We start from the raw sequence: 22,500 nt of genomic DNA, 5'->3' as shown, positions 1-22,500 counted from the left end.
TTACAGACAAAAGCAATTATTCTGACTGAAAAAAAATCTACCAATTGAATTCTACAAGCACTTCGACTAAATATTTCATTGAACTAGCTAGTAGTTTGAGTAAAATGACTGATAAACCAACTCGTTATTATGGTATCACAGACATGTCCAGAATTTTAAACACTTATTAAATCTAATGTTAATATTCCCAAAGTACCCTCTAAAATATACAAATGAAATCTTCTAATAAGATTACTTGTGAAAGTTCATACTCATTTAATGACTTTTATTAAAAATGACGTTTTGATTTAATAATCATTATAAGTTGAATTTATAATTTTAAATTTTCCAGGTTCAATCTGGGATTCAGAACATTTTAGTAAATGCTAACCTCTAAAGTACTGGAAATAATTAGAATAAACTCCTAAGGTTAATATATAATAGCACCTTTTTCCAATTAGGTCTCATAAATGACCTATGAATATTCAAAACTTTCAAGCTTAAATCGCTGAATATTTCTAAACAGTTACTTAGTAGTTGGCAAGATACACACAGATATCTGGCACTGTTCTATGGGATTATCCTCAAGTCGATTAATATTATTTTGGGCATCCTGTATTTTAGTTACAGATGTGACCTCTTATGGTTAGTGTGCCTTAAGGATCAAGGCTTTGAGAGGAGCTAAGTGGTCTCCCTACTCTGACTCTGTTCCCTAATTCCCTGCGCCACGCTCACTGGCTTCTCAGTTGCAGTGTTGCCATCTCATGAGAATCCAATTCCTTTGGGTTTACTTTTTGGGGTTGGATTTTAATGGAATAAAGAAACTGTGCGAAAGTCTTGAGTCCTGGATAAAGAGCAACAGCAAACAAGAGGTATTTTTAAGACACAAACACACACATGGAGGTAATTTTTGAAAAAGGATAGCAACAAAAGTATGTTCTGTGGAATTTTTTGAAGAATTTTAATATGCAAGGAGTATTTATTTCATTATGTCACTGCCTTGTACACAAATCTGTGTGACCTGAGACAGAGGATGAGACAAAATTAAGCCAAAAGCTCTGTCATTCTCAATAGGTAGGACTCAACGGACCTATGAGCAACAGCATTTCTGAATAATAACCTCTATTCCAGACGCCAGATATCATCCTTAAAACATCAGGCTTTCTTCCTACTCCAAGTCACTTTACATGCTTATTGGTGCAGGTGCCGTCCTCAAACCTCTCTGTGTACACAGAACCTGAACTTCCACCCGGCTCTGTGTTTTACCCACGCACAACCTGTCTACTGTGCAAGGACCACCTTTTATATACTTCTAAAGACTTTGCTTGACCTGTCCAGTTTGCACTGCTCTCCCACTTTGCCCGTCCTAAACATCTTTTTTTGGTTAATCCTTCTGGTGCTCAAAACTACAAAATCTTTGAATCCTAGGATTATATCTATTTATGAGAGACACAGAGAGAGAGGCAGAGACATAGGCAAAGGGGGAAGCAGGCTCCATGTGGGGAGCCCGATGTGGGACTCGATCCCAGGACCCTGGGATCACGTCCTGGGCTGAAGGCAGGCACTCAACTGCTGAGCCACCCGGGCGTCCCAATCCTAGGACTATATCAAACGTTAATTTTATTAAACGCTCCTATTGCCCAGATTAGGAAAGAAGTCACTTTCCAAGTGTTTTAAGTACAGGTAGAGCCACGATGAGTACACATGCTGGCTTCTGGAATGCTTCTTGGAACCTTGTTATTCCGGCTATCCCAGGTTGCCTTAATCAGGTGCACTATGGTTCCTTTGAGCGGTGGCTGCACCTAGTCTTACCAACGAGGCTCTGACCGCAGATCAGCAGAGCTATACATAGAGCAAGCACCTAGTAAAGACGTGTTGATCGAATAAATGATGTGCCATCGAGTCACCAAGAGTTTCACTTGCACTAATTCTAAAAGAGAACATTTTGGGATGCCTGGCTGGTTCAGTCCATGGAGCATGCAACTCTCGATCTCAGGGTCATGAGGTCAAGCCCCACATTGAGTGTGGAGCCTACTAAAAGAGAGAGAGAATTTCTTTCTGAAATTAAGTATTCTTGGAATCTTTTCCATCCAGAATTTGTTCATCAACAAGGTATGAGACCTGGGAAAGATGTGAATAAAATTTTCCCTTAAGGTTACTGTATTAGGCTGCTAACTTACTAAAAAAAAACTAAAGCCAAAGCCAATAATTATTAATACTCAATTTTTAAAATATTGATTGCTACCAATGTAATACCTAAGAAAGAAAGAAAAAGCAACAAGGGAGGTTGAGTATCTCTGAGAATAAAATTGCTTGAAAGTTATAGGATCTCCATAAATGGATGAAGTCCTTTTCAGTAAAAATAACAATTCTATCATGATTATCCCTATTCATAGGAAGTGTCTCATTTTTCGATCTCAAAGCGCTCCATGCTAACACTTGTTTTGTAATATGGCAATTGAAGGGAGATCGAACACAAGGAAACCATGTGCCTTCGGTGGATTGCAGGACAAATGGGACATTAGTCTTTCCTGTGGCCATTAGCAATATCTTTCCCTTCTTGCACCCATTATAGATATGAGGCTCATTTAATTTCTTTCTATAAAAAAAAAGTGGGTATTTCTGTAATGTTCATTTCCTTAAGGTACCTGATGTGGTAACATCACTAAAGATAATTAATTCTTCTAGGGAAAATGTTCCCCTCCACCAGAGGAACATTTCTGACAATTTGGATAAAATAAAGTATCCTTTTTAAATAAAAACCCTCTCTGTTCAGCGCTCACCAATTCTTCCTTCTGTATCCCCTTCTCCAATGAAGTTATTTTACTGTTTTTAATTACCAGGGTGTATTAATATAACAAAATTATGTATTTAGTAGTTTGATTAACTTATACATAGAGTATAACGTAATACTAAATAGGCACCTCATTTACAACCTTTGGTCATGCAGTAGTGGCTAAGTGGTTAATAATATAGTGGGCTTTGAGGATCAAATATTTGGGGTTTGAATCCTAGCTCCCTTACTTCCTAGCTACGTTGACCTTAGGGAAGTTACTTAACGTCTCTGTACCTCCTTTCCTTTATCATAAAGGAGGAATAGGAAAGTATTTTATATAATTGATATGAGGATGAATACTCTGGTTTCTCTTCAGATCGTATAAATCTTTCGCCTTTTACTAAAGATATGAGGATGAAATGATTTTTTAAATATGTAAACCTGTTGGAACAGTGCCTGAGTCATAAGTGGTCAATAAATGTTAGATACTGTCATGATATAATTACAACCTTAAATACTTTTTGGGAGAAGATATAGTATAGATACATGAATTATTTTTTGAGCACTATATGAGCTTAAAGCTTAATTAGCTCTAAAAATATTTTAGTCCTTCTCCCAAAGTGAGATTTTTATTACTGTATCAGAAACGTCATAAAAGAATGATATATGTGCCCCACATATCAGATGCCAGCATTAAGGTTATTAAAGTAATCCTAATAACAGCTGCCCTTCCTTAAAAGTACATTTAAGGTAATAAAATCCAGGGAACAAAATACCACCACAAATTCCTATAATTATTACCAAGAATTATTTACTAATAATTTCCTGAACACTAAACCACTAAGCCAGAACCTCTCAGATGTTACATCTCAGATGATTTTTATTTTTATTTTTTTTTGTATTTTTTAAAGATTTTATTTATTTATTTGAGAGAGAAAGAGAGCACACAGCCAGGTGAGGAGCAGAGGGAGAGGGACAGTCTCCACGCTGAGTGCAGAGCCTGATACAGGGCTCAGTAGCCTGACGCTGAGATCACGATCTGAGCTGAAATCAAGAGTCCAATGCTTAATTGACTAGACCACCCAGGCACCCCAAATCTCGGATCATTTTTAGATCAACAGACAAAAGCCAATTTCAAAGTAGAAGGGCCGTCATTGAAAAGCTCTATACACAGAGCTCCTACACGCATTCTCCTCTGTCATCCACCTCAGGCCTCATCATTATTTTGTCAGTGAAATCATTAACATGCATGCATTGAATGGTCCAGACCTGCATCACATTTGCTGTGCACATTAGGGCTTAGGAAGTCTGATAATACATGTTGAGCTGGAGGAACCTTAAATAAATTAACTCAAAGTTGACTAAAAAGTGGAACTTTTCAGAGATACAGCAATATATGTAGATCTGTTAGGAAAAAAAATTTTCTGCCAAAAATTCCTTCATGATTAAGCCATCATGTCTGTAATGATGTAAAGAGCCTCAATCTTGCTTTGACAGGGAGAGCCAATAATGTAACTATTATATCTTAATGCCAATAATTAACTTAGCAAAAGTTTATTGAATACCTTCTATAGGTAAGGCATTGTGGGGGCATTAAATATCTATGAAAGAACTTAAAGTCAGATGTGGAAGAAATATGTACTCAAATAACTACAAGATGGCCCATCATAAGTGTACTAAGAGAAGGAACAATGAAGTGAGATGGGAGGACTTAATAGCTGGGAGAGATTATTTGCCTCGAAGAAGAATCCCAAAGCAAGTATACTCTTAATGGAATTATTTTAAGGTAATAAAGTAAGAGAAAGTTCAGATGGACCAAAGAGAGAAATCTTTGACTATCTTGGTGATAACTCTTCCTGGGTTTGAAGGTGGTTTGGATATTCGTCATGCCATTCCCGCCCCAACTGATTTGAAATTTATGCACTGCTTCCTCCAGTGATGACTTGAGGTGTCTTACAGATTAAACTGCCCATCTTAATAGAGTCCTTAGTAATAAGTAAAGGAGAAGCTACTTCAAAGAAAATCAGTTGTTTCCAGGAATAAAAAAGATGATATACATTTGGAACATAAAAGATTTAGCTTTATGTTTTTAAACTTAAGGACATAAAGAAAGAAAAGCAAAATTAGTGGAGTCACTGATTTGTTATTGTCTTACTCATGAGATCTTGAATAAAGGATAGCAAAGAGACTTATTTTTAACGTATCTTTAAGGATGGAGTCTACAAAGTCTGGATTGGATGGTTTTCTAGCCATTCATTTATTTATTGGGCACCTAACAGAAGGTAAACTGTAACGGTCCTTAACCTGATAAGTATGTTGCATTTCTTTAAGTGGATTTGGAAGCAAGTTCATCTTTCATTTTAAAGCAAATGATCTACTTGGTAAATAGAGGATGGATATTCTTTCTTTCCTTTTTTTTTTTTTTAAAGAGTTTATTTATTCATGAGAGACACAGAGAGAGGGGCAGAGACACAGGCAGAGGGAGAAGCAGGCTCCCTGCAGGGAGCCCGATGTGGGACTCGATCCCGGGACCCCAGGATCACGCCCTGGGCTGAAGGCAGGTGCTCAAACGCTGAGCCACCTGGGCGTTCCAATAGTGGATATTCTTTCAAACTAGAATGTACAAATTCATTGTGAATGGTTTAAAAACTCTTCTTTCCACAAAATAGAAGATCTCTAATTCAGCTACTCTACATCTGCCACTTCCTATTTACTACAGAAAAAGCAGTGACTTCCATTTCTTGCTTAAAGAAGGCATACCCACTTCCTAATTTAGTGTAATTTACACTTGGGAGAATTAGAATGCTATTTGGAAATTCTTTAGATAATCGGAGGGAAAGTATTTAGCGGTGGAGAGATGGAAAGTCTGTTGTTACTCCCTGAACAGAGAGTTACAAAGCCAGTAAATGAAATGGAAGAACTTCTACAAGGATAAAAGTTACTTCCTGTTATAAGTGAAAAGAAATCAGTTCAATAGACGTGATGTGCCCACCACTGGGCTAGGGGCTGATGTGGACGATGGAGTTTCCAGTGTCACAGAGGAAGCAGGACATATACACAAGTAACGCTGATCCCAGGCAGAATATGATATCACAGTTGACAAAGTGTTAGGAAAGAGAGGAGGTAAAATCCCAGCAATGCGATCAGTGAGTGCTTTATGAAGGAGGCAGGTGTCACTTCAGGTAGGCTTTGAAATATGTGAAAATGTTCATAATGCAGAGACAAGGCAAAGAGCCTTCTGAGTGGAAATGGGGAAAATGGATAATCTTAAATGTGTTGTGGGAACCCTGAGAGTGTGCAGAGGCCATGGAGAAAGGAGGGTTGGTAATAAAGAAATATGTTAGAAAGCAGAACAAGGTCAGATGGTGAAGGGCCCTTGAGTTGCATTTTATGGAGTTTAAAATTTATTCTCTGCCAGCTGAAGGGCTATTGATGGTTTCTGAGCTCGGCAGTGAAAAGACAGAAGAGTTTTTGGAGGACTAACTTGCAAAGCCTAGACTTTGTGTAGGACACTGGACGTAGGGTCACCAGTTAGGAGGTCACTAAACCAGTGTAATAAGATAATGATGGTGAGGAGTAAAGTGGAGGGGTTAGAAACAGTGGAGGGTAAGTAAAGAATTTAGGTTGTAGGCCATGAAGTAAAAAGACCTTGTATCCATTGCTCCTAAATCCAAATACATATGTGAAATGGTTCCCTCATAAACTCTACCATGGAGCTGGAAGGTTGTAAATCTATGTCAAAAATTCTAAAAGTTAAAAGAGATGATGACTTGATGTAACTCACATGCAATTCTGATGAATCTTTGTCATTTTAATTGCCCAAAGAGGAGGAGAAGTTGATCTCAGAAAACTTGGATATTAGAAAGACCGGAAGATATTGAAAATGAAACCTTATCATCCTCTTTGTGATTGAGATGCCGGTAGCAGCAGTGACCACAAAAACTCATAAAGGCTGTTGATATTTCGCACTTAGAAATCTGGTTTATTTTTAATCTTTAGTCTGTGTTTTTATGTCATTTTAAAGGCTTCATCAAAATAAAAGCCTTCTGCACAGCGAAGGAAACAATAAAACTAAGAACAACCTATGGAATGGGAGAAGATATTTGCAAATGACAAATCTGATAAAGGGTTAGTATCCAACATCTATAAAGGACTTATCAGATTCAACACCCCCAAAATGAATATTACAATTAAAAATGAGCAGAAGGCATGAATAGACATTTTTCCAAAGATGACATCCAGATGGCCAACAGGCACAAGAAAAGATGTTCAATATCACTCATCATCAAAAAAATACAACTCAAAACTACAATGAGATATAACCTCACACCTTTCAGAATGGCTAAAATCAACAACACAAGAAAACTGGCATTGCTGAGGTTGTGGAGAAAAGGGGACCCCTCTTACACTGTTGGTGGGAATGCAAACTGGGACAGCCACTCTGGAAAACAGTATGGGGGTTCCTCAAAAACTTAAAAATAGAACTATCCTAAGATCCAGCGATTGCACTACTAGGTATTTACCCCAAAAATACAAAAATACTAATTCAAAGGGATACACACGCCCTGACATTTATAGCAGCCTTATGTACAACAGCCAAATTATAGAAACAGCCTAAGTGTTGATCAACTGAGGAATGATACACAACACGTACAATGTAATACTACTCTCATGTAAGAAAGAATGAAATCTTGCCATTTGCAATGACATGGATAAAACTAGAGAGTATGAAACTAAACGAAGTCAGTCAGTCAGAGAAAGACAAATACCATATGATTTCACTCATATAGAATTAAAAAAACAAAACAAATGAGCATGGGGAAACACAGAGAGAGAGAGAGACACAGAGAGAGAGAGAGATTGGTGGGCAGATGGGTTAAGCAGGTGATGGGGATTAAGGCGAGCACTTGTGATGAGCACCAGGTGTTTTATGGAAGTGCTGAATCACTAAATTTTACAACTGAAACTAATATCATACTGTTTGCTAATTAACTGGAATTTAAATAAAAACTTAAAAGGAAAAAAAGTATTTTAAAACTGAATATCCAAGGAAAAGGACATAAAGTGTGACTACCTTCTCGAGTCCAAAAAATCTAGTTATCTCCAGAGATGAGTAACAAAAAAGAAGAGAGGTAAGTAAGCCTTTTTAAAAGTAGGTAACACATATCTGTGAGGGGCTTACTAAGAATCTCCAAATGGTGAATTTTAAAAATGTCCCTACCTTACCATCAACTCAGATACTGATGAACTCTAAGAGAGGGCTCCCAAGCCCTGTCATCCCGCAGGTACACCTCTCTGGGCAGGCTGCCCATAGCAAGGCAGAGGAATTCTCACTTGTTCTCTGAACCAGACCCATGCTTTGTATCTTAGTCACCTCTGCTCATAATCCTTAAATCCTTTCCACCTGTCCTTTCTTTCGTCATCTCTGCTTAATATTACACTGAAAAATTTGATTACTATTTTTGCAAGCCAAACATGTCAAATAGCAATAATTTCATAAAGTTCACCCTACAAATCTACTTCATGTTAAGCCTAACCCCAAGCTACAACCCTCACAAAGCCTTTTCTGATTCTCTGTGTGGCTACACGTTAAGTCTTTAAATTTACAGTTTGGTTGTAAGGCCCTTTATTCCTTTACTTGGTCTTTCTCACTATCTATGTGCACATCCATCCCACTATTAGAGTTTTACATCTTTGTGGATTTAGACCCTCTGCCCACTTTCAGCACAGTGTGATGCACCCAATAGTTGCTCATTAAATGTTTATTCAATTCGAATGAATGCAACTCACCGCTGTTCTATTCAACCAGCCAAGCCTCTAGTAGAAGGAAATGCCAAGTAGTAATTGATTTTTATGCTCTAGTTCAATCTTTTGGTTTTGCCGCCCACACTCAGTAAAGGGTATACACCAAAAACACAAACAGAGGACTAACCACATTGACAGACTGATTCATAGCCTAAAGAAATGTGTCGCTCCTTTAGTTGTGAAATTTGTAAGGACCCAAGGCACCAATGAAAGGCAGAAGAAATGTTAATGTTTGCCTATACCCTAAAGCAAAGAGTCAAATTATAATGGGGAAGTTTATCTTTTTAGATTGTGGTCACACAGTATATTCCCTAGAGGAATGTAAATTGTCTTCATTTGCTCCTTTCTCAAGACCAAGTAAAAGGTCCGATGAAGTGTTTCTGGTTTTTGTTTTCTTTTTAGAATAAGGAAGTGAACAAAGTTCTCTTACACTGAGACATTCAAAATGTATTTAAGTAAATGGATGTTAGACTACAGAATCAACAGTGTGTCCTTATTTAGATATTATCAGATGTAATAATTAAAATATTTATATAGTGTCATTATTTATGAGAAACTCAGTGGCATAATGTAAATTTGATCGAGCCTTTCAGAAATTCAATATTTACTAACACCATGAAGCTAATGATAAAATCTTAAATCTTAAATGCTACAGATGTCAACAAAGCTGTGAAAAAAAAATCTACAATTAATGGCTCATGTCTACAAGACAGGCAATATCGGGAAATGTAAAGTTAATTTTATCAAACATTTACAAGTCAAAACTAAACGTAAGAATAGATTAAAGTTGTTTTTTGTGTTTTACTCATTATAGAAGATCCCCTTTTATCTCTTCTTTGGGTAATCCCAGTTATTTCAGAAAAACTGTAATATATTTTATAAAGCATACCTCCAAAAAGAGTAATAAACATTTTTTACAAAGAGGTATAATACATCTTATAAAACCCCTCTAAGAATATTTTCAATCTTTCCCCCTGCCTAGCACACCTATCAGTAACTATGGGTCATTACTACAAAAAATGTTACTCCCAGGGTAATAGTCAAAAACCTATCCTCAGATATTAAGGCCCTAATGCTTCAATTTTACTATGGAAATTGATTTTATTTGGCCCAATATAGCAATCACTATCTAGTGAAATAAACTTATATATTCAGTTACTTTGAGAAAGATACCACACATACTGAAATATGTGTAGTCCTTTTTTTTTTTTTTAAGATTTTATTTATTTATTCATAGAGACAGAGAGAGAGAGAGAGAGGGGCAGAGACACAGGCAGAGGGAGAAGCAGGCTCCATGCTTGGAGCCTAACGTGGGACTTGATCCTGGGTCTCCAGGATCACGCCCTGGGCTGAAGGTGGCGCTAAACCGCTGTGCCACTGGGGCTGCCCCAGAAATATGTGTAGTCCTTAAACCATGTTTTACTTCTACTTAGTTTAGTTTGGATATCTTTAACTTACATGGGATACATTGGCTAACTCCAACAGAAAATATTTATAGTCATACAAATAAATCCTTTATCTCTTATCATCATGTCCTAATTGTTGATTAATGACATTAAGAAATATCAGAGCACACAGATTATTGCTATAGGCTAATGCTGTCTATTGATTTGTATAGGTTTTGACTGTTTCACAAAACAACATCAATATTTTTCGAATTAAAAGGTAGTATCTGGATAAGATGGAATTTCCTTGTAGCTATCTACTGTCTATTCAGTTCTTGGCACAGAACTGTTGCATGAATAATGATAACCACTAGTATGTAAGCATTATAAAAAGTCAAAGTATATGATTAGCATTTTATCAATTTTATGTGTGTTTGAATAAAATTTGATTCAATTAGTTTGTATTTGCTAATGGCACAGCCCTCATGCTTACTACATAAATATCCTTGTTTTGTAGATGTAAAATGAATTCTAAAACATAAACACTGAATCCTTTATTAAGATGGAAAGATGTAGTTTCATGAGACCTGATTTTTGGTTTTGTTTGTTATTTTTGAGTAGCTAACTCACTATTAACTGATATCTTAGTAAATACAATCACATCAAAAAATAATTTTTAAAAAGTCAGGATCTTTTTTCCCCCAAAGAAGAAGTTTTACAGGAAAACTGGTGAAATAATTGATGTTCATTTAGAAAGCATATGAAAAATGGAGATTAGGGAAATCCAATTTTACTCATTTCCTTCTAGTACATATACAAGGAAATGATATAATTATATTTGGAATTTAAGGGTAGATTTATAAAAATTACAAGTTTAGTTATATCCATTTGTATAAAGTCATGTTAAAATGACAAAACAATGTTTCTTAAACACTTGTGATATTTGGGGTAGGAAGTATTTTAGTTTAACATATCAAAGAAATAAGCTAATAAAACTAAAATTATAAAAGGAAAAGTTTGTTTTTAAAAGAGAATATTTTCTTAGTACTTTTTCAAGTGAGAGATGATCTTAGGCTAATGTGAGTAATTAAATCACAAAGTTACTTACTTGTCATTAAGAAATTATTTATTTAATTTTACTTAAGATTTTATCCTTTTGAAATGATAATGCCACTCCTTCCACTAAAATAGTGATTTTATATTTTAAATTAAGCACACATTAGAGAAATATTTAATTCTCTTATTTACAAAAGTCAGTAAGAAGTCCATATAATTAAAGCTACTTACTATTCATGGTAAATTCACTGTTAACTAATTAAATCATAAAACAGATCTTTACTACTATGGCTCAATTTTTCTCCAGTTTATTATTTTCCAAGATTTTCTCTTTTGTAAATTAAAATAACATTTATCAGAAAGATTTTACTGTTGACTGAATTATCTTTATTTTGATTTGAACAAGTCTACACATAGCTGCCATTAGAACGGTACTCAGAACCACTACTCCAGAACTACCCAATTTCAACAGATAAAAATTCTGCTTATCTCTTGATGAAAAGAAAAATATTCCTCCTTCCAGAAATGTATAACCCTTAAGAGGGATAGAAAAATTGGAATGAGCAAATGATTCCTCATTCCACATGTACCTTGTATTATTTATTTTACTCGGAACATAATTAGAAAAATGCCCTGCTCAATTTCCTATACTTTTTTTCCTTGGCTAAAGATAAACAGACAAATAGATTTTAATTTTTCATCTTAAGGTTGGAATACAACTTTAATCCTAGTATCTTTAATAAATCTTATATCTCCCCTAATCTGTCACCTAAAAAAACCACAGCCATTTAGTCTTTGATTGCAAAGGAATATCATTTCCAGATGATTATAATAAAAGTTTCTCTTCTAAGATACATTGCCAGTCTTAAGGATGCAGTTTATAATTCTATCCTACATCCCAATGGGTCTGACCCCGAGATGGAGTTCCAAAGTTCTATTTAAAGTCAATAGAAGTTCTAAGAAATATAACAAAAAGGTGGATTAAGGTTAATAAAACATAATTTTATAAATTGCATGCATATATATGTATATCAAAATTTCTCTAAGATTTCCTGCCCTTACCTTCAGCAGTATATTGAAATTTATTCAAATTTATGCAACATTGTTTAAAGAAACTGGATTTTACATGATTTGAAGGCTCACTCCCAAATGATTTCAGATAGTTTTGCTGCAGTGCTCTTAAAAAAACATAACAACAAAATTCATTATGATTTATCATTCTGTTTGATTTATAAAAGTAATAGGTGTGATCCAAACAACTGCAATAAAAATGAAAATATGGATGTAATTACTTTGATCCTTGATGAGTACAAAAAGATTTTGCCCAATGTCAGAATCACACTGGTTGCCTATTGAGATATGGTTGGTAGTATTCCATTTTGTGTCTCATAAATGGAAGCTTTCAACAAACATTAGGCTACGGATCTAAAGATCCTTACATTTCTAATCTGTTGGCCAGTGAAACAAAAGACAGTCTAATTTACAGCTTGACACTCAGCCATAAGTCAGCTTTGGGCTGCTCCAGACCTCCTTTAAACCATTCATCCAAGATTTTTTTTTTCCCTTGTTTCTTGGACTAAGTTTCAGCCAAAAACGTCAGGATGGGTGTAGAGTACACAAAATGTATGTCCCTGTTCCTTTCTAATTCCTTCTTTGATAACTTGGGTTTCGGGTCCTTGAAGACCTCGCCCTCAAAGTCCTTGTAACTGGGCCCTATGGCTGTGGCTAGCCCTTCCGGATGCGGCTCACCCATTTTCCTGGACTGCTGTCTATTTCCCTTTGCTGAAAGTCCTGATGAGACACTGCCCACCCACTGCTAGCTCTTGATGAAGCTCTCTCCTGGATATCTTCGCAGAGATTGCTCTCCACCAGGATTACATATATATGGTTCATGTCATTAGGTCCCTCTAATCTGTGAGACTGGCTGCTCTGCTGAAACTATTCCTTTGCTCAAATTAAATTGTAGGATGGACGCAATGTGCAGTTTTCTCCTGAACTATGCTAAGTTATGCTCTGTTAGTTCTAAGCAAGAGATTGAAATTGGGAGTAAAACCAATATTTACCTCTTATTCTAAATCTAGTACGTTTTGTCCTTTTTTTTGACCTGCTAATTAACAAAAGGATCTTAGATTTCACGTTGTGAATGTAAATTTTTCTATAGTCAGGTAACACTGTGTGACCAATGAATACTTTTGTTCCTGACTTTTAAATGTTTTGATGATGCTACTCCATTTTTCAGCCTTCAAAGACTAAGATAATGTTGAATCAACTAAAGAACGCTCGTTTCCACTAGCTATATGAAACTCTCTGGTCATCTGTTGCTTAAACAAATTCATAAATTCTGCCCTAATGATGAAAACTGCTATGGAACGTAGAAATCCTGAGATAAAGTTTTAAACTGCATTCTGTGGTGCCAAAGTATTCAAGCATATTGTGGTACTTATGTTAATGATCAATTTTAAATTCTGTCCAAGTAGTTAAAATACATACAATTTTAACATATATGAAAATGTAATTTTTATCTTGGAGAGTAACTTCCCATTAAGTAATATTCTGAAATTATAGTTGACTTTACATAATAAATCTTTTTTAGTCGTTAAACGCCTATAGTCACCAAATATATGTCGACTCCCCAAGCCCTATGTCAAAAGCTGATGTTAAAATACCATACGGATATGTAAAAATCTTCTGTTTTCCCTGGTAGTAGAAGTAGGAAGAAATTAATGCTGAATAGCAATATTCACTTTTTAACAATTCAGTCAATGACATTTTGACCCTTAGAGAAAGGAAATTTCTAAGGCTCAACCAGTGTTAGTGCAAATGAAGATGTACCTTCTAACAAAGTATCTTCTTTAGATATGAAACAGAAGCAGTAAGCTACAATACTGTCAGCTAAAAGTTTTCTGACACACTTTGCCTAAATGGTGGGGATTCATACCATGGATGTCAGATATCATCTGTATAGTTCTATAAAAATCCTTCAAAACCCTATAGGAACCCACAAATTTCCACAATTGGCACGGTAGGGATACAACACCTTTTAGCTGAAGGCACAGTACCTCTGGGAGGATCTTTTTATTAAGAGGAACTAGAATGAGTTGTAAGTGCCACATATGGGGACCAGAATAATGTAAAAAAGAACAGCAGCCACTGAGCCACACTTGTAGCACTTAAAAAAAAAAAAAAAAAAAGATGAGATGATAAAGAGCTGGCATAATCATAAGTTCTGTACAATCACTTTGGAAAGAGATCTCAAAGCTAACTAGCAAAGTTAATGAAAAGTTCAGAGATTAAATAAAAATGGAATTAAACCAGAATGAAAATTATGAGACCCAGAAATGTTAGGACTAAAAAAATAAAATAAAATAAAGGTGACTAAAATGTTGTGAATTAGAAAATCTGCAAAACAGCTCTGTAAAGCAAGGGTAAAAAAGCTTTTATGTTTAGGGCTTCATAATGCCTCTTAATGATGCAAAATATCAGCAAACAGTGTGGGTTTAACAGGCATGAAAACAATGAAAGGCAGCACTCTACTTGCTCAAGTTGTCTGTCACTTTCAACCGCTCGCCTCGGAAACACAGAGCCACTCCAATTTTAAATGCTTTTGTCCACAGAGAGATCTAAGGTCTGTAGGGATTTTATATAAAATATCACCAACTAAAGGTGTAGGGTCTGCAAATTCTACATGTACCTACAAAGAGCAATTTAAATTTTGAGGCAGCCAAAGAGAATAGAAGGAGGAAAGGCAGTATTATATACATGAAAATCTTCATAATGCCTCAGAACAATTCACAATTTATATTAAGATTTTCAATATTATTTTACAAAATGGGAGTCTGGTGGTCCCTCTTAGCTGTCTTTGGTTGCAAAATATCATTGCCAGGACACACTGAAGTTTATTGCTGGAATGATACAACAACTGAAGTTCTCGAGAAGGGTGTTGTAACGAGGACTGGGACATGTGATGTATAGAAAGTTCTGGGGCACAGAGAATATGTGTTCAACACGTTGATCAAAAAGATTAACATGACCCCCATTGCAGTCCCGAAATAATACTATAGTACTCTTTTCATGGATGCTTCAGCTTTCGATTCTCTTACTCTATAAAGTTTTGGCTTCTTGTTGTTTTGACACAACAAATTTATTTTCTAGTCTTATATGAACCGTATTAACATTCTGATTCTATATAAAGGATCCTTAACTCTCACATTTCAAATATTTGCTTTAATAAGAGGGGGAAAATATAATAATCACCTGAAACTAATATAGAATATTAGCAAGTAGAACTTTGAAATGACAGAGGCAAAGAGGATTCAGGGATGACATGTAGGAAATGATCTGAAAACTCAACAGGAGGAGACTCTAATAATCAGAGAGGAGAATGATGTGACAATGGGAGGCTTTGTGCGTAAAGCCCTCAATACAAAACCAGTTCAGGGAGAGCACTGATTTTGATCTCCAGAAACAAAATTTGAAAATATAAAAATAGGAATCTCATTTAAACATGTTTCAAGAGCAAAAAAGGCAAATCTGAGCCAACTTATTGAGAGTGAGGAGAAACAACTGATTAGTAAAAAGAGAGAGAGAGAGAGAAACAACCAAGTTGAACTAAATATGGCAGGTAGATCATTAAACTTCTCTTTTTGCTTCAGGTTTGGAAGAAGACAGGAAATGGACGGATTATACCAGAAGTGAGTTCACCTTCCAGCTCTGCTCTCAATGTTTTCTAGTCTTTTCAGTCAAGTCTAACACATTGGAGAAGACAGTAAGTTCAAATGATTTCCACTTGAACGCAGCATCAATCCTCTGTAAGTAGGCTTTTTAAAAGGCAAATATTGATAGAAAATAGGATTCTAAATTAATTTTACTCATACTCTGCAGAACTTGGAGACGTCAATAAGTAGTGAATATTGGCACTGAGATGCATAAGGATAAAATATTCTAAAATTGTGATGATACACAGTTCAGACTTTTTTTTCTTTTTTCTTTTTTTTCTTTTTTTGAGAGAGAGAAAGGGAAAGGGGGAGGGCAGAGGGAGAGAAAGCCTGATGCAGGGCTCGATCTCACAACCCTGAGATTATGACCTGAGCTGAAATCAAGAGTCAGTCATTTAACTGGCTGAGCCACCAGTGCCCTACAGCTCAGACTCTTAAGGGAAGTACTCTTTCCATTTGTTCAGATCAAGATGGCTCTAGGACTCTTGACAGCAGTAGAAAATAGAGATTAAAAAAAAAAAATCTATTTGATTGAAAAGACTCAAAACAAGTTTAAAAAAACTTAGTATGTAGAATCTATTATCATTCAAGCGGGCTTTAACCTTTCCTACTTTTTGCTAAAACCCCTTGAACATTCGATTTGATTAATAACGCATTAATTTCAGTAATTTTTTTTTCTTTTTAAATTCACCTTCAACAAGATAAATAAAATTTAACAAGGTCTGGGAGGATAATCACACATGAGGTGAAGGGGCCTGCTACTTACTATTCAGATAAATTTGAAGAGTTATAAAATACATATAAACTAAATAATGAAAATTAAAAATAAAACTTCACAAGTGCACTCTACCAATATTTAGAAAGATCTCTTAGCTCCCACATTAAGATGAACATTATATTTAGTTATCTCTTCTTCCTAAAAATCCCTTGTTCTCCCCCTCCTTCCTTCAGAATCCTGGATTTTTCTCTTGTAGGGATTACTTCATGAAGTCAAATCATTTCAAAAAATTCATCTCCCATTTGATTCTTCATAGTCATTATCATAAGGTAACTGAATACTTACTTTGTATGCTCTAACATGTCAGAGGTTTCCTGTACTATAATACGTCTAAAACATAGTTTCTGCCCTTTAGCTGGGTCCCCATCTCTGCAAAGTGAGCCTGCAGCAGGCATGCATGCACATGTGCTCACATGCAGGCTGTGTTAGTTGCGGACAATAGTCTGTGCATTAAGCTGTCCAGAAGTGTGGAACAAAGTGTGGGTCCTGACAGCACAGTTACTCAAGAAAATAGAACCAGGCCCTTAAGGAAAAATAGAATTTAGGTGGAGAAAAGAGGATGAAAAGCCAAAAAAAGGAAAAGGCAGGCAGGCAAGTACACAGTGAAGGCAAAATGAATGCACTGGTTTGGCAAAAGCCGTCATTCAGGGCATTCTAAGAGTTAAACTTGGGAGTGGAGACAAAGTGTTAAATGTGAAGCATCAATTGTAGAAAATAGATGATAATTTGGTATCTCCTCTTCTCCTTTAACACTTTAATTTTTTTTAATTTTATTTATTTATGATAGTCAGAGAGAGAGAGAGAGAGAGAGAGGCAGAGACATAGGCAGAGAGAGAAGCAGGCTCCATGCACCGGGAGCCTGACATGGGATTCGATTCCGGGTCTACCAGGATCGCGCCCTGGGCCAAAGGCAGGCGCTAAACCGCTGTGCCACCCAGGGATCCCTCCAAGAATAATTTATAGGAAGCACTAACCCATAGCTATTCCACTCCTCTAAAGCTTCAAAACATCTTCTCTACCCATCCCAGGGATACTTCTGTTTTCTACTATGTTACCATTTGGATTTGGATTTTATCCTTTTGGAACTGAATACAAAGGGCAAACAAACAAACAAACAAACAAAGTTTGGTTTCCTGAATCTAAGGACGTTTATGTTCTTGGATTCAACAAGTAAAATGCCGAACACATCATTTCCCTCTTGAGCCATGTTCTCTCTTGCAACTTCTATTTCTCCTTGGGAGCTCCCAAAGTTGCTATGACTTTTCCTTATTTTCCTCTTTGTCTCCAGCATTCAGTGGGTTGTCTTATCTGGTCTTTTTTTCCAGAGCACTTCTTGTGGTGATTCCTTGCTCTCTGCTCCCAGTCTAGTACTTAGGTCAGGTACTACCTACCACGAGAATTAATCTTCTGTTCTCAGTATCTCCCAGCTCTGGAGTATCCTACCATCTGTGAGTTTCATCTGCACATGTCCACATCACTCTTCCTAGAGCACAGCTCTGACATTACCAGGCTTCATACTCACTCAAACACCACAGCTTGATACATAAGACACGCAGCAGTCTACTTCCACCACTTCATTTATTCTAAATTCTATTTTTTCTTTTTATATTCTGAATTCCTATCAAACCTAATGCTCAATGTCTTCTAGGCATATATCATGCATTCCTGTTCTGGGTGGGTATTATTCACCTGAATTGTTAATTATCTATAACCTCAGATAACATGTTTTTTTTTTTTTTTTTTTTACCCCTGAAAAAAATCTCTTATCCTGCTGACTTGGAGTAACCTGCTCCCTACCATAAATTTCTGACTCATATTGTTTCCTTTTGTGGATCAGCTTACTTCACGAGTTATAAGAGGAGGGTGAGAGGAAAAGGAAAGGAATGGCTAAGGAAACTAACCATATGTTTATGGTCAAGATATGCCTTAAAAATGCATTAAAATGTGAACTAAATCTTAATATTGTTTTTTTTTTTTTTTTTAGTTTCAGAGAGTAACAACGAGATATTACAAGATATAACTAGTGACTGTGTCCACAGCACTATGAGGGACACGGGGAGGAAGTGTGATCTTCCAGACACTCATTTCATTTGAAAGACTCCTATGAGGTAGGTATTATTATTATCTACCTCATTTTGAGTTGAGAACACTGAGGAGAGAAATGAATCCTGCTCAGCCAGTAAGTGCTAAGTCTGGGGTGAGAACCTCTACCACCTGTCACAAGAGCCCGTAAACCGGAAGTGGAAGGCCTTTCTGCCTCTCCCTCACTATTCCATTAGTATAACTGCTCCCCTTCAGAACAACAGGGACCAGGGCTTCATTTCAGGGCACATAAGCGTGCAATTTGAGTGTTCTCTAACAATTCCTCCACTTCTGTTTAATTTTCAAAATACTTTGAAGTGCATTTAATTACATGCATCCAAATTTGAGTGAGAGAATCCGATATTTTTCCTTTGCCTCATAATGTACATAAAATGCTTAGCATTCTTTAAGTACAAGGATATTAAAACTCTATAAAGATGAAGGTACAGAATACTGAAGTGACATGCCATCAGTAGTATTTGACGTCTAACATACAAAAAGTTAATAGCAGCAGAAACAGATTCAAAGAATGAATGACAATGTTCTGCAAGATCATTAAGATTTTGATTACAATTTATATAATTTAGGAAAAGACCCCATTTGGTCTTCTAATTTTTATCTTTTCTGGAATCTACTTCCAATAAGCCAAGGGAAGCTTTCCTTATATCCCTGTATGGAAAATACATGTAAATATTTTTCACATGCGCTAATTCATAGGGGCAGAAAACACATGATACATTGGCCATGAATATTTTAGGTTTATAAACCCATAGTGGCAGGACATCAGGCATTAAATCTTTATTTTTTACACATTATTTTACACATCCTACTCTTTTCACTGAGATATTTCACAAGTAAACGGAACTCAATTAATACTATGATGAAGAACTAAAATAGCCATTGCCAAATGAAAAAATACAGCGAACCTGGCAATGCCATCATTTAGCCCAATTATTATCTCGGGTTGTAAAAGAAAATGTTTAGCAAATGACTTGATTGAATCATCATTATTATTTTTTAAATATTCTTATCACTGGACACTTAACACTTCAGAAAACACTCCTTTACATATCCTCTCTGTATGGTACACAACCACCACTCCACACTGCATGTCAACACGGGGACTTATACCAGCAGCTTAAACACGTGCATTATGAACGGCTTTCATTTTTCTGAAATAGGTCTTTTTTAAAGGGGGGAACACAGGATCTAACTCTTGTTTGCTCTTTAAAGTTTTATTGTTTTAGCATTTTATACAGAGAGCGAGCACCAGCATACTCAGGAGAACTGCTAAAAGTAAAAGGCCTCAAGCTACCCACTGCCTGGCTGATAGGATAAAGCAGAGGTATAAAAACTTTTGTCTGATTGCTCACTTCCCTTGTTTTAGAGTACTGCTACTCTCAAGAGCATATATTCATGTTCTTTCTACTTTGAGTTTTATTACTTCTTTTGTATTATTTAATACATCTAAAGACACTTCCAAAAGACAAATTTTTCCATTTTGAAAAAGTAATGGTTTGGAACCTGATAAAACACATTAATGTTCACAGTGTGTTTTTTGCAAAGGTGATAGAGTAAAAGTGCTATAAAGCAATTAGGTGCATGATCTTAAAGACATTAATATGTCAAATAGAATAAGATGTTTAAAAAGTCAACAAAAATAATATCCTAGGAAAGGTCAAATGGAAATAGACACGTATAAAGACCACATTTCTCACTCGGGTCTTTGACTACATCCTTAATGTAGAAACGGGGAAGAAAATATAAAAATGAGAGAAAGTACTATCCTTACCTCAATAACTTGAAATTAGAAGTATATGCTGTTTAACTCCAGGAAGTATGAACATAAGTGTTGACTCATCCTAATAACTGGATGGTGTAATATGCTTCATTATTCAGATTATAATTTTTTCCCCTTGAATTATAAGTTCTAGCAGGGTCAATACTTTTTAGTAAACAAGAAGCTGATATGCTTGGCCTATTGAACAAGGCCAGGCATTTTTTAGAGTGTCATACACATTTCTGAAATCCACAATACATCAATTTTTAATATATCTACTCTCTCAGCTCCATTAAAAAGATGGTAGGGGAAAGATTTTAGAGTAATTAATGATATAGTTAGCTGCTAAATATTAATAGGAATCGTAGTCTTGCATAAAATATAACATATAAACCTTGCCAATACAGACGCACCAGTAATTAAAGTTGAATATGTAATTACACTGATTTATAAGACAGGCAAAAAGTTACACTTTACTAGCTTCTATGTAAACTGTAGGTAACAGTTAAACTTTGCATTTTACGGTTTATAAAAACGGGCAGTATCTTGACTACAGTTCATAAATGGTTTAGAGACCTGTAATAGTAGTAAAAATTACGACAACTTACTCCATCGTGAATATTTTTATTGCACCATACAAACCAAACTGTGATAATGACCCATAAGATGTGGACTCGTCTTAGACACTGCTCTACCCCCAAGAGAATGTTAGTAGGACTAAGAATCTGTAGAGGGCTGCTGGTACGATAATTATGGGACACTGGAGAGAATCTAAAAGATGCATTAAAACCGATTTTGATACACTTTCCAGTATCACGGACATGGGGCAATTTAACTCTGCTTAACACCAGTGTTTTGTACTCATGGCATCGACCCTTCAGGAGAGTCCTGCATGTCAGAAGCACATGCGTCCAGGCCCTTCCCGCGGCCGGTCGGCTAGCCCACTTACATGTGCGGCTGCGGCGAGCAGCCCGGACTGCTGTTGCCGTTGCTGTCGATGTGGTCCAGCGAGCCATTGAGGTCTTCGTGGACGGCCTGAAGCAGGCCGCTGGAGGCGTTATTGATCAGTCCCGGGTTACTAAGCAAAGGTAAACTGCTCTCCGCCAAGGCAGCCTAGTGAAATGAAGAAGGTGTAAGGCAACTTTGGAGATGCCCTTTAAAACATATATATTTTTAAAGATCTATCTCCTGTGAACAGGTTCGGATCACAATGTGGACGTCTTAGAAGCGTTTAAAGAAAACGTACAGGAAGGATGCCTAGCTGGCAACTTGTGGCGGAGATATCAAGAAAATTAAGTGTGATGCGAAAGTGTAAATACAAGCTCCGCCAACAAACTTTTTTTTTTCCCTCGTGTTTCAGCCTTTCGCAGAAGGAACTGCGGTATTCTCACACGTAGTGAAAAGCCCCAACACAGAAGCAGTCGCTCTGCCTTTTAAAAAATGACCAGGACTTAGCTCAAAATAAAGAAGTCCTGACATTTGCCTCCTCTGCATAAAAATTATATATTATAATTAAACTTTAAAGTTTTTGCCACAAGCACCATGTTCCCCAACACTATGATGTGAAATCATTTATGACAGCCTGGATAAATATTAATGCATAGCCACATGCATTTGCAAAAGCTTCTATCAATCTAGCATTTACAGGAAAACCGAGTGTTCCAGATTTTGCCACAGGGTGTCCTTCTTGCTTCTTCACATCAAAAGTAGCTTGAATTAGAACCAGTGCTTTCTACAGTACTAGGTACTACAACTTACTTGGATGATAAACCAACTCTTAAGAACAATCATAATCCCATCGAAATACAAAGCATGCAGAACAAAACAACAACAAAAAGGCAAAACATTCAGACACAAGGACAGCGGCAAGGTGCCTTTATTGACATTACCTGCAAACTGGCATTGAGAGCTGCTCCATAGCCTAAACTGGTAGGTATATTTTTTACTAAGGTTGGGCTTCTGGAAGAAAAAAAATATAAAGACCATCTATAAGTCAAAATAGAAAATATGTGGATCTCACAAATCCTAGCTACAAAGATAGGTTCCAGACTGCTGTCCCACACTGTTAGGCCAGAGCGAATGTATCTAAGGCCACAGAAATGAGGCGATAGATTTCAAATATGTAACTCTCTACATATTATATA

At 36.2% G+C, this 22,500-nt stretch overlaps 1 protein-coding gene across 17 annotated transcripts in view; it reads right to left on the bottom strand.

Annotated features, from left to right (window-relative positions):
• The window catches only part of FOXP2 (forkhead box P2), a 557,737-nt gene that overhangs the window by 8,461 nt on the left and 526,776 nt on the right, over window positions 1-22,500 (bottom strand). For all 17 annotated transcript variants that reach the window (XM_041727433.1, XM_041727435.1, XM_041727432.1 and 14 more), the window contains 2 exons: window positions 22,246-22,315; window positions 21,306-21,469 (listed from right to left, as the gene is read on the bottom strand). In XM_041727433.1, the coding sequence (XP_041583367.1) occupies window positions 21,306-21,469; window positions 22,246-22,315 (234 nt within the window). The remainder of the gene's footprint in view (window positions 1-21,305; window positions 21,470-22,245; window positions 22,316-22,500) is intronic.

Source organism: Vulpes lagopus, chromosome 13, assembly GCF_018345385.1.
Source record: "Vulpes lagopus strain Blue_001 chromosome 13, ASM1834538v1, whole genome shotgun sequence".
In the NCBI taxonomy this organism is placed as follows: domain Eukaryota; kingdom Metazoa; phylum Chordata; class Mammalia; order Carnivora; family Canidae; genus Vulpes; species Vulpes lagopus.
Note: the sequence above shows the minus strand (reverse complement) of the source record. Positions and strands in the feature narration are given on the sequence as shown.